At 40.1% G+C, this 14,561-nt stretch overlaps 1 protein-coding gene across 5 annotated transcripts in view; it reads right to left on the bottom strand.

The window, feature by feature from the left end:
- Positions 1-6,737: 6,737 nt before the first annotated feature.
- Positions 6,738-14,561, bottom strand: part of LOC132979410 (microtubule cross-linking factor 1) — a 68,774-nt gene continuing 60,950 nt past the window's right edge. Inside the window, exons 15-16 of one of the 5 annotated variants that reach the window (XM_061045176.1) lie at positions 13,663-13,720; positions 7,905-8,046 (exon numbers count right to left, since the gene is read on the bottom strand). In XM_061045176.1, the coding sequence (XP_060901159.1) occupies positions 13,682-13,720 (39 nt within the window). In that variant the 3' untranslated portion in view covers positions 7,905-8,046; positions 13,663-13,681. Of the gene's footprint in view, positions 8,047-12,802; positions 13,534-13,662; positions 13,721-14,561 lie in introns of those variants that run through there. The other 4 variants (XR_009674050.1, XM_061045175.1, XM_061045177.1 and 1 more) reach the window with 4 other exon arrangements.

Below are 14,561 nucleotides of genomic sequence, written 5' to 3'. Positions count from 1 at the left end.
AGTAGACAGTTTTCTGAAAAAATGTTTTTTCTTGTTGGACATCTCAACTCTGGTTCCTTGCCAGTCTGAGCTGCTGCTTTAGCTCAGGGTTCAAACGGCCGTCACACTCGTCAGCACAAAGACACTGACTGTTTACTTACACAATGGTGCGTGTATTGTGGAGCTACATTCCCCTCAAAATAAGGAAAGGAAAACTTGACACCGAGCCTCTACCACACTGTTTCCCCAGTATGAACACACTGGTAGCTGCCATCACTCTGGTCTGCGGGCCTCTGCAGGAGCTTTAGGAAGAGGACCGTCCTTTTTTTCCCACATGAATAATGATGTAACAGAACTTGGAGAGAAGTGAAGGGCCTCCAGGCAAAAGCTCTCGCTCAATATGAATTCTCCTTGCGGCCAAACCTTTTGCCTCTCTGGAGCGTGGCCCTTTTTGTAACGTTGGCATGACAACCTCTCAGCTAATGGCACAGCCAGGCCTATTGTGCCACTCATTGTGTGTTTGAGGCCTTGCACACAGCTGCAGGCTTGTGGGATTTAGGGTCCAAATTTTGACAGATTGCACGCTAACTGAGGCAGCATGGAGCCTCAAAGAGGTTAATTCTGTCAGTGGGACATGTGAGACAGAGGGCAGTTTAGTAAAATTGATTAAAACACACGTCAGTTTTCACATGCTGTTTATTTTTATTTTTAACCCATTTAAAGAATGAAAAAAAGGTAACAACTAATTCACAAATCAATCAATCAGGTCATTTGATTAATTGTACTTGAAAAATCTTCTTATAAAAGTAAAATTCAAAATAGTTGAATGAGTTTTTAACAGCCCTGGGATTATCTGGCGAACAGTCCAGCTTGTACCTCGGGCTAAATGAGTTAGACCTGTAAAAAGGGAGTTTAAGAATTTAGTTAAGGAAACTTGGGTTAAGGTTTTTAGCTTGACGCTTCGTGTTTTTGTTGCGAGTTCTTGTGGTGGCAGGAACAGCTCAAAAGGATTTCCATTAAGAGGAACAGGCTGCACCGTCAAAAACACATACAAAAGTCAAAAATAAATGCAATTAGGAATATGAGCTACTGATGCAATAAACGGTTTCAAAATGCAAATGCGTTGGTTTGCAGGAGAGCACAGGGTCAGGGAAAGAAAATCCTTGAGGACAAGTTGTAGACAGGTTTGGACTAAATGTGGAGTTTGTGAGTACGAGGAGCATAATGCTGTACCAGCTGAACACATTGATCCGCAGCTACCGTAAACTCCATGTAACAAGGCAAAAGAGGAAACGAGAGGCTCTTTTATCAGTTTATTCTATCACACAAAAGGTTTGAGAACACGAGGGAAAATTGTTCTAAACAATCTGACAGAGAAGTCTAGACAGCTGACACTGCATTATTCATCACAGACCGGAGAGGAAAACATTGCTCTTTTTTTTTTTTTTTTTTTTTAAATCTTTTTCAATCACAGTCAAATGTCAGATCAAATATTCAAAAGCAGCTTCACAGAGAGAGCTGGTTTGAGGGAGACAGACAGTTCACTAAACGTCAAAAGAACACCTGAAGTATTTGTATGTGAAATCATTGTTTGTTATGTTTTTACTATAAGTGACCTGTAGCTTTGATGCAATCATTGATGGGCAATTTTGTATTTAGCTCAATATGATTTAAACAGTGTAGTTAATGCAGTGAGATATTCAAAAATGTTGAGGCAGGGTCACATTATTTTTCACTGTGTGTCCTGTCAAAGACAAAAGCCTCACTTTTTTGATTCAGCAGATATTTGTCACTGAATGTCCTGACTCAGTGACCTCTCTCATTCGGCGTATCATTTAATTGGATCAGGTGCAGGTGACTTCGCAAACGAGTGACTAATTTCAGAGCGATGCCACAATATTGAAGTAATATTTGGAGCATTTTAAATTTGGAAATAACGTTTTCTTAAAGTTCAGCAAAGCACTTCGTAGGATTTTTCTAGAAGCTTTGTGCAATGAGTTAAACTCATCCTTCACTAATGGAAAGAAATGTCAACGGAGCGTAACGAGGCAAATAAAGGAACAAATTCGACAAAAAAAAAGTCTGGACCATGACAGCTGGACAGTCACAATACACGAGATGGAAGAGCAGCTTGGCTAAAGAGGTGGTTTATATACTGATGATGAGCTGATAAGGGTATTTAAAACAGGTGTGCAGGGACACAGCTGCTTCAAATTGAGATCACATTGATGACTTGTGCTGGTTGGCATCTTCCTTCATTGCAATAAACATTGGCACTTTAACACACACAAAGACACCTAAAGTTTATTAATCCACTTTTAAAAAATAGTCCTCAATGAACGCACTATTTTTTAAACTGCAGAGCCAAGTTGTTTAAAGAATTAGTAGGCCTTATACAAAAAGAAACTAGAGATTGTGATTTTCAGTAACAAATAAATAAACGTGGAGCTGAATGCAACCGGAACGGCTTTACACTACCAGACATGCTGTGTTTAAAAAAAATCAATATATTTCTTCTGTTTTGATCCCTGTAGTCACAGAACACATGTGACATAACGCAGGGCAGCACCATCTTAGCGCTGCATTGTCTACTTCATAAGAAAAAGAAAAATGCCTTGTTTCAACAAAGGCCTTGGCTGTGTTACCTTAGCGTAGCATTACAACAACAACCATGATCATGGAGAGTCTTTAATAACAAAGCACTTATTCACACTGTCCCTAACCACAAAGCTCATTAGCTGGCTGATTAGATAGCACAAGTACAGTGGATTTACCAATTATTCACAGTAACTCCTATCCCACTATTGATACCCAAAATTGAATGTATGATTGTAAATCCCGATTAAAGTTCCAAGCCTAATACAAAGCTCCGTACCCCAATCCTCCCATTGGCAATTGTGGCGTTTCCTTTCAGCCTATGCTCACGATAAGGCCTATTAAAAGGTGCAGGTGTATTAAATAATTACCTGTATCATCACAATCTATGTGCCTTTATTTATTAAATGTTTTCTCTATATTGTGCAGAGCTAGCAGGTCAGTTTCACGTGTGAACGTCATGGACGTCAAATGTTAAGTAGAGTAAACAGTGAGGAAGTCCACGGGGAGGAGGTCAGACTGAAGGAAAGATTAAAAAACAAATAAATTTTTCTCAGGTAAAAGTTAACATGTTGACATCGCATGAAATGGTATGTTACCATGTGGTGTGGTATTTATTTATTGTAAAGCATTGTGTTTTATTGAGTATATCCTATTCTATCCTTTCATCCCCCATGCTCTCCTCGCAACATTTCCTGTCTGTCTTCAACTGTCCCGTCCAATAAAATCAAAAATCGCCCACAAATATAACTTTTTAAAAAGTCGTCAGATCACATGTAATTAAAGTGCCGTACTTCTGCCACCTCAGGGGTTGAGAGTGTAGTCTCCCTGCGCTGCGAAGGAACAAGAACATGTAGTTAGCCCACCCCAGCGTCAAACCTGCTGCCGGCTTGCTGTTGGGTGGTAGAGCTAACCACCACATTAACATGCCTTGCCCTGCAGTACTCACCTTTTGTTTGTTCGAAAGTGTGGCTCATGCTCGCGTGGGAGGAAGCCAAAACATACTTTCTCCTGCTGGGATTCCAAAGTCTGTAATCAAACAGTTGATTTGACTGAGGGTCTAGCGCTAATGGGAATCTAATTAAAGTCTGAAAGTAGTCTTTGAATGACCCTGAGCTTACAATAATAATAATAAAGTTTCATTAAAAAGCACTAATCACAAAGTGCTTTAGCGAATATAAAATCAACAGTAAAAAACACAACAATAAAATCCTATTAAAACCATGAAAATAAAACAACAATGTAGAAATCAAACAATAAAACACGGAATATAAAAAAAGACAAAGATTGATTAAAGTTGTCAGTAGAACAACTAAAGTAACACTGATAAAACAATGATTACAAGAAGGCCTTTCAATAAAAGAAGTTTTAAAAAGTGATTTAAAAGAAGATACTGATGTAGCTAGTCGGAGATCCTTAGGCAGGTCGTTCCACAGCCGAGGAGCCTGAGCTGCAAATGCTCCGTCTCCTTTGGTTTTACCTACTAAGCGTTGGTCTTATCCATTGAATCCATGGATGCTCTGCGGTCACACACATTTTCCTAGGATACCTCCTGACCTCTGTGTAAGACAGGGTGGGGTCCGACTCTGGTCCTGCAGCTGACATTAAAGAATCTGTGTGTGTGTGTGTGTGTGTGTGACTGAGTCTAAATTATTCAGAAGTGGTGGGTTTCTCTCAGGGCAGATGGAAGTAAAAAGCTTCTTCTACTTCTTCTTCCCTTGGCCGATCTGCTCAGTGCCATCAGCAGTTCCCATGATGCATCTGCGCTGCATTAATTATTCATGGCAATAACTCTGTGAAAGGTATACAGAGGCCTTCAGCTCTCTTTATCTCTCCCCCTCGCCCTCCTTCTTACAATCAGCTCCTGTCCCTCAAAGCCAATAAAGACCCAGAGTTTTCCAATAAAATAACCGTTTTAAATTTACTGATTTAATCCTTGTGCCGCTCAGATGTGAAAAGCGGGAAATGAGTCGAGTGAAAGCAAGATATAAGAAGATTAGTTTCTATTAGCTGGCAGCAATATCACACTCGAGAAACAAAAACACCTTAAACATTCAAACTCTTATTTTTTTATTAAGATTAGTGCTCTTGGTTACAAAAGACGTATTTTTCTGTAAGTGGTAAAATGACACTGAGTACATATACTCAAGTCCAAACTTATTTTTAAGCACTTGTAGTGGCGTCATGCTGCTTTCTGCTACTCTCCCACATTTAAGAAAGAAATCGTAGTTATTTATCTGATCTTATTTAAAGAGAAACTGTGATAGTGTGAACAGTAGAGGTGTAATTAATGATGATAGCTGCTTCCCGTATTGTTTCTGATGACTTCCTCGTACACCTGAACCGAACAGAGACATCACTTGTGTATTTGAAATGTACAGCATGTCTTCCTACTCGGAGAAGTCAAAGCTATCTTCACATTGTAAGTCTCAGTGCCTCATTCGGATTAATACTTTTTTTTTTAAATTGACTGTTGCATTTATACTTTTAATTTGGCCAATATAAGATTCCAGTGTAAGTGGTTGCCACATGCAGCCACTTTAAAAAAAAAAAAGATCTATTTATGGGCTTTTTGTGCCTTTAATGGATAGATAGGACAGTGGATAGAGTTGGAAATCAGGGAGAGAGAGGGGAGTGACATGCGGGAGGGAGGCCACGGGTGGGGGGGGCGAACCCGGGCCGCCCGCTTGAGACAACTGCCTCCATACATGGGACGCGCGCACTAACCACTGCGCCACCAGCGCCCCCAACACATGCAGCCACTTTAAGTGGTAGTAAACAGGGAGGCCATTGAGGTCAGCATTTTCATATTCGTTTAGGAGTCATAAGGCTTTACAAAAGTGTGGATGACTGATGGAGGAAGGGGAGGGAATCTGACATCAATCACTCTAAAGAAAGAGATGTCATCCAAAATGAGAGGTTACTAAGTGTTACTGTATCTACATCAGTCAACAGATGTTAAAATCAGAATTGATAAAGATTGACTCGTGCCCACATCAGAGGGAATATACAGGATACACTAGTATACGCTACTGTGGGAGGCAGACATCTTTTCTACGACTAAGATTGAAGTGAAAGGCTAAAAACTGACTTGATGAAGCTGAGGGTTGGCTCAGGGTTAGCTTAGATCAGCTCCCAGTTATGCTGCTATAGGCTCAGACTGTTGGAGGACTTGATACACGGAGCTCTTGTCTCGTCCTCTCTCTCATATGTCCCATTATTGTCTGCATGTTACTGACTGTATATCTTCCCTGCGCTGTCTCTTGCAGGCTCCTGTGGAACAATGTTGAGGAACTGTCTGCTGCGGTGGACCTGCTTGCCTCCCACTGTGACTATGAATATACTGTAAATATTATCAGTCAGTCTGTCTGACTGTCTCTCTCTCTCTCTCCCTCTCTGTCAGGCAGGTTGTGGCAGATGGCTGTCCAACAATGAGCCTGGTTCTGCCACTGTTGCAAAATGCGCACTCATGATGGATTGAGTTGAGTCTATGTTAATAAAAACAACAAGGATTACAGTCCAGACCTAGATATGTCATGTGTTGTGAAATAACTTCATTGATTGATTTATTGATAGGTTGAACCATGAGGGTTTGTTATGAAAAAAAGTGATGAGTAACATTAACCTGAAATGAGCAGATTCGGGCACTACTGTCAAAATGCCTGATGTAAAAGGTGCAGTGGATTTAACAATATCACATAAAGTGATTTTACTGTACGTAGACAATACAAAGGTCCCGTCAGTGACCTTTTAAGCTTCCCCGTCTGGGTTTATATGACTATCTGTATCTTGCGTGACAAGCTGAGTAACATGAGTAAGGTGGAACATGTATGACCGTGATGCAAGAGGATTTCACTTCTGGGAGGCACAATCTTCTTATTCACATTCTCTGTCTATCTGTGTGTGTGTGTGTGTGTGTGTGTGTGTGTGTGTCTGTCCCCCCTGACCCACTGTAATCCTGTCGTCTCTGCAAATGTAATCCACACACACACACACACACACACACACTCCAGCATCCGCCTCTGCCAAGAGCACAAACTCAGGTCTAATGAAAGAGCGTGTAATCTATCATGAGCTGAACCTAACCTTTATCACTAAGAGATAGATATTTATAAAAAAAATGATGCCCAGCGGGTACAATAAAATCACACAGGTGGGGGAAGTCTTGTAAATACACATTCATGTTTATTACCATTTACTATTTACATAAGACTATATATCTTTAGACTTTTTTGACATAGACTTCATTGAAAACATTCAGATCTTCCCACAATCCCTTTTTTCCTGTTAAAAGAAAAAAAAGTAATTCATATCCAATAGTAACAACTGTACAAAGACAGCCCAGTAGGTACAATAATTTACTTAAAAATTCTTCTTAAGTCGATGCAAATCATGTGACAAAAAAACAACATCTCAAGAGTTCCTTTCACAACACCGCCCGCCCCCCGCGCCCCCCACAGCGGAGCTGAGTGATCACAAAAGACTAGAGCTTGTATGTACATGCACTAAAGTGCTAGTGTTCAAAAGGCATGCAAATATGTCACTGATATTTGTACAACTGCCTTCCAAATATGCATAAGGTTATCCTCCATGTTGTTGTCACCCTTCTTCTACATGTTTACGGAGTCAAACATTCATCCCAACGTAAAATAAATGAAGTACGTTAGCATCAGAAATGACATCATGTGTCTCTGCTTCAGACCCATAAAAGCAGAAGTTGTTTTTTTTTTGTGTTTGCTTGTTTTTTTGTGACTAAACAGAAAAGTCAAGCTTCGAATGCTGGCAACAAAAAAATAAAGGTATGCTCTTATTGCAAAAAAAACCAAAAAAACCTTTAAAACGTATTGATGCAGGACAACAGAAAATATTTTTATGTAGAAAATAAATGTGTAAACAAAAGGTGTAAACTTCCTACAAATCCAACAGCTGACCTTCAGTTTTCAGCTGAAAAAATATTCAGAATTGCAACTAAAATATACATATATGTAATAAATACATATATACACACATGTGGGGTGATTATGAACTCAAGTGTGTGCAGGCACCTTTTATGGAAATGTAGGTATTATGACTTTGTTGAATGTTATTACAGTACATTCCAGGTTCTTCTGGTTCCTCCATGGTCAGCTGGTGCTACTGGATTGATCATAAAACCCCCGCTTCTGGCTCCACCCTTTAGGAGTCTCTGGAGTTGTTGGGCGGGGGTTTCTGAGGTACTGGGTCTTCAGGCTGAGGTGGAGCAGAGTGAGAGGAGGTAGAGGACAGGACTCACGCTGGCTCCTCACCCTCCAGGATGGTCTTGCGATGCCCCGATGGCGGGAAGGTGAACCTCCTCTTCGTGCCCTCGCTCCAACTGGGGGAGGAGGAGGGAGAGCAGTTTGCCCACCGCGAGGGGGGTCGCTGGTTAGCCGGGCGGGCCGGTCTCAGGAAGCAGGAGTCCAGGGGCGGGGCCACTGGAGAGCGAGGCAGGTCCTGCCGATGACAAGAAGCAGTCAGAGAGGAGGTGAGAGCAGCAGGGTGTAGCTGCTGATAAGTGTGGTGGAATTTCTGTATTAAGATTTAAGTGTACAAACATCATGATGTGTTTTCACTGTTCTCTGATGTCAGTCAGACCTGACAGAGTTCAGCTCTGACTAGAAACCAAGGACCGCTTAGTGGGTCAAGGGTCTTCCCCTTTATATCTGCATGTTTGGTAGACTTAGTGTCTGTTCCAAATTGTACTACACAGATTTGTTTAGCTCAGTGTGACTCTGACGTCAATAATGTATTTTCCATATACTCAAAGCCTGTCGAAGAGTTTGGGAGAATTGGCATAGAAGGGACACAGCATCAGACGTGTGCTTGCTACTCCATCTCTGCTCCGGAGTTTTTCTTGTATGTATAAACTTTCATCAACGTAAGCCATCTGAGTCAAGTTCTTAGTAATTTCCTCAACAATAAGAAACAGAAAGTGGAAATACCGTAAACTGAGAAACACAAATTAAAGAACGAAAGAAGAGGAAGCAGGGGGCAGATGTATAAATACTAATAATATTAACAAATAGATTATTTTCCCCTTAAAATGAAAGAATAACAAAGGTGTCAAAAAAAGGAGAAATGTCGAGAGAATGCTAATTCATGAGCAACTTGTATTTTTTTTTTTAAATGTCAACCTTTGAGTATTGGATTCTAAAGTATTTCTGTTCAAACTAGTCCTGCAGTGGATCGAGTCATATCACCAAAAGATCCAGTTCCAAATAAACATGCGCACCTTCAATTTCTTAGGTCACATAAGGGACTGTTTGCACCAACTTGATTACTGCTTTTTGGGTTGTTATTAGACATCTGGGTCAAATATATCACCATTGTTTGAACACTTACTGACTTAATGACTGTACAGCAAGTCATCTCAAAGAGCTTAATTTTTTACAGTAGTTTTATCAAATTTACTTTTACATCTTTTAGTATTAGCGCTTCAAACCCATACTGAATTCTCAGACATTCCTGCAATAATGGTGTTTTAGAGAGGAAAATGATTAGAACTCAAATCACGAGATGATTGATGATGACTAAATCAAAATAGCTATAAAAAAAAAAAAGAGACAGAATTGAAATGAAATAATGATTTCCACAGCGTCACAGAGACACAGTAGCACTTTTACTTCTCAGGCCAACTAGACTGGAGGTGACCGTGTGGTCAGGTGAGCAGTTTACTATTGCACACCTGTTTCAAACGTAATTCAATTGTCACATTGCTTTGTCTCTCCAGGATTTTGATAAACATACGAGGCCACTTACTAGTCTGGTCCTCTTGTAATCAAACACAACATTTTTAGTTAACTACAGTTAAGGAAATCAAGCTAACGTAACATTTTCTGAAAATAGTACTCTTGGCCAATTTAGGTGCTCTTAAGTGAAAACGTTTTATAAATTTTGCCTGCCTCATTTCATTTTAGCGTGTGTAAGTTAAAATTGTCACTTTGTACTGTTAATATAAGCGACATAATAATTACCATACAGCTGAACCAACACTTTCTTTCCTACAGGTGCGTGATGAAACACAGCAGCTTTAGAGGAGACTGCTGGAGTCAGCTGAAGGACAAAACTGCCCTGCTTAACATGGGTGTGGTGCCTCAACGTCTATTTTTATATAATGCATGTCGGCAAAACCTCGCAGGCACCGAATAACGCTAACACAGAAGTTTATAGTATTTGTATATTTCTGCAGGTGTGTAATGTACGCTGACTTTTATACATCTGGTCCCCTTTGGATGAGATAGCAAAAGTAAGCAAAAGAGGGCAACAAGATGAGAGTATAGTAGCCCCCCCCCCCCCTCCCCCCCCCAAGTATGACGTCAGAGCGTGATTGGGTGAATGATCACACCGGGAGGACATCACACCACCAGCCTGATTTATAAATAGCTCGTCTCGAGGCGTAAGATTTCATCTGAAGGATGGCGGGACATTAAGCCCACAAAGTGACAAACTTGTTCTGCTTAAAGTGCGCGGTGGTGAGGCTGTGGTCGGTGGCGTGAGACGATGACATTAAAGAAAAAAAACGAAAAAGATGGATCCGCAAGAGAGTGACGTGTCAAAAACCAGCAGAGGGTTTTAAAGAACTGACAGGAAAAACAAATCCCATAAAAAGGAGTCTCCATCAATAAATTATTTGTTAATGAATGCGACTGATGGATTGGGTACACACAGGAAATACAGAGCAGCTTGTGGATAAACACAAGATTTCCTCTGTGAAACTAATACATCAAATCAAACAAGAGCAAAGATCATGCACCATTAATGTGATAAGAAAGTCATTATGCAGACGTCGTTATTGAAAACAGCAACCTGAACATATTTACATCAGAAAAATCTTAAAGAAGAAATCCACCTTAAAGCTCTTTGACATTTTTGGTAAAGATGTTTTTGGTTCTTTTTTTTGTCAACATGGATACTTAGCTGGATGATGTAGCTACAATGGAAATTATTACAGATTTCATCACAGCTTGTTACGTCAGTTTTTTGGTCTGAGACAAGAATTTAAAACATGTAGGGCTATGTTGCTGTTGAACAAGGAGTATAATCCCTGAAAAACAATAAAAAGCCATTTAAATAAAGTGAAAAATCAGTGCTATGTTTAAAGTTTGGTGGGTCAAAACTCAAACTTTTGGTTCACTTTTGGTCCAAAAGAGCAAGAATTTCCCTCTAAACAAATCACTTTATGTCAGCAATAAGGACAGAAATAGATCAAAGGGTGTGTGCATCTTCATTGTTTTCTACACATCACACACATCTGCTAGAAGCCCAATAAGCATGTGAGCTGTCAGATATATTACTGCTGACTGTTTTCCATCATCTAAATGTAGTGATCGATCTAATGCAACCAACTCTTTTTGTTTCTAGTATCTTTGTGCATTGCAAATAAACAGTTACTAATGCCAAACACTTCAGATGATGAAACTTGAAAAGAAGAGAATGACGATTTTCTAGCTGCAGACCCTCAAATCTCAAACCTTTAAAAAGCACTACAGTTGATCGTTTGCAAGATTTGTCTGATAACACCTCTTGCTCCAGCTATTCAATAAACCAAATCACAGAAGTGTTGAGATGTCTTCTGCATAATTTGTCTTTCAAAAGGATTTTGTGTATAATGGAAGTTAAGGGAGCGTGGGACAATATGTAACTTTCTTACAGGTTCAGTCATGCACTGAGAGGCTCCTCATAACATGGCTTAACAGTTTGAGGTAAGGTGATGGTGGATTTCTCCTTTAAGCATGCATAATGGACCTCTGATCAGGTTAATATCCTCCACACATCAAACACAACCTGACAGGTGACAGAAAATAGAACGTGATGAGAGTTAGCAGCTTTCTTCTCCGGTTAGTCTTTGGAGGATTTGTTAGTGTGGGAGAATGGCTGGGGGGAGCTGAAAGAGTGAAGAGGAAAGAAAACACTGTGTGGACAGAAGGGTGAAAAAAAAGTGAAACATCACAAGAAAACATCACAGTCAATCCTGCTGCACAGGGTGACACCCTGGTGGAAACGTAGTCATAGAGCAAACCATATGAAGCCGCAGAGGGTCCCAAAAGACAACAAACAACCTGTGCTAGGAAACGTGTTAAACAACAGAAATAGTCTTCTCTCTCCTCTTGTGTCACGTGTACTTGTTCACCTACTGGTGTAACACTTTACATGAAATGATTTTGTGACTTTTCTTTGAAGGACCATGCTGGTGATTTTGTAGGATTTTCCCCATCAATGGCAAATCATATACTGCAAGACTGTTGTCATGACAGTCAACATTAACTGCCTGACACGTTCAGAATTGCTTTCCCCTTCTTCATGAGTCCACAAAATTTTTTTTCAGTTATTGTCCAAGTGGTGTTGCTCAGTTTTGTAATTTCTAGTCTTGAGGTTCCCCTAATGTTTGTATTTCAGCTTGGAATCTGAAACTGTCTGTAGATGACAAACATTAGCAGTCCAGCTTAGGAACTAATAACACTGTCTTATGTAACCATAATTAATTAGAAAAAACAGTGTCAAAACCTTCTGGTAAACTTGGTTTTACTTTGTGTCCAAACTCTGCTCTTACTTGTTAAGATGAATCGCGGACAACCTGAGCAAGAGCAAACCGCCTCCTGTACTTAGAGAGCCTAAATAACAAGCCAAAATGCCCGTCTCTGCCCCGGGGCTTTTATTGTGAAATGCTGCTTGACCTACCCTAAAGTACTTCTAGAGCGTTGCTACAGTGAAGAAAGTAGTGATATATCAATAAAGTTCCTATTATTTGTAGATTTATTGATTAACTGCTATCGAGGTTTAGGTCACAACTGGATCAATGGTGCCCACCTCTGTGTATACGCCAGCTCAGGCAGCACTAGTCTACATTAGCTGTGTGTTTTTGATTAAGTAGACACAGTATAATAGTGTCTCTGAGGTTTAGGCAACATGATTGAAGCAAGCCAGCAATCCAAAGCTAGAATTTCACTATTTCCAGAGCCAATGTTAGCGTTATTTCCCATTTTCCCCAAATATTCTTTTGCAAATTGTGTGACTGTTAGTTGGTGGGCTTGCCTAACATTACAACAACATGTTGAACAGAAAATATTAATTATTTCTGAGAGGATAGTTTACATTATCAACAGATGTTAGCTATAGGTCTGAGATGTAGTCAACCATGGCTGGGCTTCTGTAGCCAAATAACAGCCTTGAAGGAAAGCTAACATGAATGGTGATAAATATTAGTGTTCCAAATGTTGTTCAGCTCCAGGTTTGTTAGTATGATATGTCAGCAGCCTTCATTAGCTCGTAGTCGAATCAGGTAACGCATGCTAGCTAATGTCAAAGTTAGCCATGTTCTTTTTTCTTCGTCTACGCTACAAATGATTGTTTTGCACTGAAAGGCACTCACCTGGATAGCATAAACAATGCATCAAGAAGAAGTAAAATAACAATTTTAAGGGTAAAAAATCGTGTTCACTAGCAATCTATAGTAGCATTGGTTAATGTCAGCAGCCTTTGATAAATGGTAGTCAGCTCAGCTAAAGCATGCTAGCTAATGTTGAAGTTAGCTATGTTTTATGCCACATTTTGTGTGTGAGTGGTGAAAGGTGAAGGAGTTAAAGTTTCCAATATTCTTGACCTCCTGTAGACACAACGTATGAAGTGTAATTGGTTGCCTTTCCCGCTGTCTTTTATGTTTAATGAGGTTGATTTTCAAATTGTTCTGGAAATGTTTTTTTGATTAAATCTCTTAATCTAAAACTAGGCTACATGGTATGGTATCGGAAATAGTAGTTGTGAGTTATGGTCAATGGGCTTACACATGCAAAATCACCATTATGGTCCTTTAAAAAAAAACAACAGATGATCTATACCAAAAAAATCATAGCATGCGTACATTAACACGAAGAAAAAGGTGGATGGCCGTCGCACAACTTTTGACACCACTCCGATGGCTTCACACACTGTCACTCTGTTGCCCTGTGAAGCATGCATTAATGGAGAGGGTGAGTAGGGGGGGGTGGGGGGAGAGGTCTGCGGGGCGTGAGGTGAGAGGTCCGTGTGGCTGGTGAACCCCTCGACAAAGGTCATAGAGGAAGAGGAACTTACATCACGGAGACAAGCAGAGTTAGAGTCCCCAAGGAGTTGTTAGTATGACAGTGTGGTTCTGGATCAGAGCAGTGGACAGTGAGGAAGAGGGGGAGATAAAGCCCAGAGGGGAGGAGAAAAGGAGGGAGGAAGAGGGAAAATAGAGCGGGTAATGTTAATTGGTAAAATCAGGCAAAGATAAGTCTAGCATATCAAGGCAGAAAGGTTGACCAGGAGAAATAAGGAGGCTGATTTCAGTCTACAGACAGCAGTTAACACACACCCATTCAGTTTAGACTCAAAGGGAAAAAACACAACGGGAGACTGGATCTTATTGTATATACGTACACACCAGCCAAACATTCAAAACTACCTGCCAAAAATATTTCAAACTTGGGGTAGGAGATTAGACAAAAAATACTCCCTAAGGCCATAAAGTTTTGAATGCATCATCCAACATCTCCAATGACATTACTACTTCAATAAGTTCTATAAGAACCTCACAGGCACTGTTCAAGGTGTTTCATTGACTGTATTACTGATGATTTGCCAATAAATGAAACAAAAAAATTGGATTCAACATTTTTTACATCTGATATCATTTATCAAGCGTGTTTTATTTGTTTTGTCAGACGAGTCTGATCCCTCTACTGTTCGGACAGATCTCCAGACAATCTGGTCTCCGCTGGGCCATCCACAATAATTTATCTAAAAAAATGGTACAGCTTAAATATAACGACTGAGTCACCACACGTATAAAGGCATGTTTCATAAAATACCAAGATGGCTGCCACAGATAGAAATGTTCTAAACCTGTTACGCTGAAATTGTTAAACTCGATGGTGGTTTATATTAGACATAAATGTTAAGAGTTAGCAACTAAATCATGTGTACCAAACCTCATGAGTATTTTATTGAAA

The sequence above is a fragment of the Labrus mixtus genome, chromosome 8 (genome assembly GCF_963584025.1).
Source record: "Labrus mixtus chromosome 8, fLabMix1.1, whole genome shotgun sequence".
Lineage (NCBI taxonomy): Eukaryota > Metazoa > Chordata > Actinopteri > Labriformes > Labridae > Labrus > Labrus mixtus.
This window is presented reverse-complemented; position numbering and strand designations above follow the sequence as displayed.